The sequence below is a fragment of the Lactuca saligna genome, chromosome 7 (assembly GCF_052625555.1).
Source record: "Lactuca saligna cultivar CGN05327 chromosome 7, ASM5262555v1, whole genome shotgun sequence".
Taxonomy (NCBI): Eukaryota; Viridiplantae; Streptophyta; class Magnoliopsida; order Asterales; family Asteraceae; genus Lactuca; species Lactuca saligna.
The window spans coordinates 83,687,202-83,689,429 of NC_136423.1; the positions used below are offsets into that span (position 1 = coordinate 83,687,202).

General features: G+C 38.1%; 1 protein-coding gene across 2 annotated transcripts; it reads left to right on the forward strand.

Annotated features, from left to right (window-relative positions):
- Positions 1–305: 305 nt before the first annotated feature.
- LOC145006289 (uncharacterized) lies at positions 306–1,824 on the forward strand. 2 transcript variants are annotated; one of them, XM_078965382.1, is made up of 2 exons: positions 306–1,460; positions 1,529–1,824. In XM_078965382.1, the coding sequence occupies exon 1, from the start codon at positions 457–459 to the stop codon at positions 1,429–1,431; it is 975 nt and encodes a 324-aa protein (XP_078821508.1). In that variant the 5' UTR covers positions 306–456; the 3' UTR covers positions 1,432–1,460; positions 1,529–1,824. The 2 variants fall into 2 exon arrangements, with proteins under 2 accessions (XP_078821508.1, XP_078821507.1); XM_078965381.1 differs by having other exon boundaries at positions 307–1,456.
- The last annotated feature ends 404 nt before the right edge of the window (positions 1,825–2,228 follow it).

The window sequence follows — 2,228 nt, forward strand, 5'->3', positions numbered from 1 at the left end:
TCGAAAATGCTAAAACTTACACACCAACTAACCTTAAAGATCTAATTTGAACAATCTAAACAAATTCATATATTCATATATGAAAAACAAAGAAAAAAGCTAAATGTAAACAAAATGTTATGTTTATAAGTTATTAACCCTAATGAATCCTTATTTGATTCGATTCGGTTTTGATTTTCTTTGTGACATTATATAATAATACAACAAGATTTTCAAATATTTCTTAAGAAAGTCAAATTGTTTTATGTGAATAAGACATAATCCTGTCGGTGTCAGCGGGTTACACCGCTCGTATATGACTGAACTGTGGACCGGGTTTCTGCATTGGAATCGAACCGTTTAGCGTTTGTCCCCTTTTCTCTTTCACTCCTCATGTCGTTCCATAAACCCTAAAATTCTTCAATCAGATTCCAATTTACGTTAAGGGTTCATGATTGATCCAAGAATCTTCCAGTGATGATGAAGCAAGACTCGAATCCAACTACCACCACCAACCACCCTACATTAGCCACCGTCTGCGGTCACTGCGGCGTCGAAGAACGGAAGCTTCTCCACAACGTCCGTCTCCGAGGTAACTTCCGACGCCTTTGCACCACTTGCGTCCTCCGTCTCCACACTCAGTACTTCTGCCCCGCTTGTCTCGGCGTCTACGAGCGTTCTCCTCCCGTTGACGCCGTTGTTTGCTACAAATGCTACTCTTCCTCTCACCCTAACTGCGTCTCCTCTCCACCTGTGAGCTCAATCGCATCTTCGCGCGGATCGTCCCCTTGTTCATCCTGCTTAAACCCTAACGCGCTTGTTTTGAATCTCAATAGACTGGAAAACGGGACTAGGACTGGTGGTAGGGCGATCGATAACAATGCGGCGAGACTACTATTTGCTGCAGGGAGGATAGCGTCCATGTCGATGAATAAGGCTGAGGTGGCCGCATCTACAGAAGCCGAGAGGAGATCGAAGGAGGCAGCCTATACGAAGAAAAGAGCAAGGGAAGCTCTCGATCATGTTGTGTATCTAATGGTAAAGGAAAAGAGAATCGCTGTTGAAACTAATAAGAGAGTTGTCACTGCAAACAACAGCGTTGCCGCCACTGCCGCCACACCAGTGGCGGCAGCGGTGGTGGTAGATGCTAGTGCTGTGAACAACAAACTCGATGCTTCAAATGAGGTCTTGGAAGCTTTGAATGCAGTGGAGATAAAAGAGAAAGGAAGGAAGCTGCAAGAACAGGGTAATGGAGTGGTTGTAATGGATGTAGATGTTGTTAATGGTAAAGGTTCAGGGGTCAGTTCTAATTCTGTTTCTGAAAATGGATCTGTGAAGACTGATCATTTGGGAAAGGTTGTCAATGGTGTAGTTCCATCAATCGGCCATGAACAGACTCAAGAAAAGATCCATTCTATTGAGGAAAGCACTGTGAGCAATCCAAAGCTTTGAAAGAGAAGATTGAAGATTGAAGCTAGTAAGTAAGTAGCTTTTGCAAAAAGGTTTATCTTTTAGTAATTTAACCTGTATTTCATCTGAATATTTGCAGGCAATTTCTATGTAAAACACAAATTACTGGATAGTTGGTGAGATTAGGTTGTGATGATATGATTGATCTATGGCAACAAGCAAAGTGATTCATTATGGTAAAGGAGCATTTTTTTTCTTAAAGTTTTTATCTTGATTATATAATATGTGAGAAAATGTGCCATTGTATGATGAATGTGAGCTCTCTTTCTTGAAAGATTTTTTATGCCTTCAATCTATTTGTACATTTGGGATTAGTGAATTTAGTTGTTCCTTTTTTTACAATGAGTTGTTTGGATTACACCCTTTTTGCCTAAATTGCCTACAAGTCAAACTATATTTAGCTTTTTTGTGGTTGCCTTTGTTCTTGATTGTTTGAAGGGTAAATTTGATAGAATTTTTTTTTTCAAGTAGCATCTTCTTACTTGAAACCACTTTTCTATTTTGTTAAGAAGGGTTAAATCTTACACAGCTTTTACTATTATAATTGGGTAGATTTTTCAAAGTATAGTAACCTGATTTTTTTTTTGAAGGTAGAATGTTATTATTGGTTAGATTTTTCACAAAAAAAAAAAAAATGAAGAACACATAAAATTATTGTCAAGGAATATGTAATTATTGGGAAATTCTTATAATATTTAGCATGTATAGTGGCTAACATATGTCTAAAACATTAACACTATATGTTTATCTTTATATACACACTATTGTATCCTTCGTAA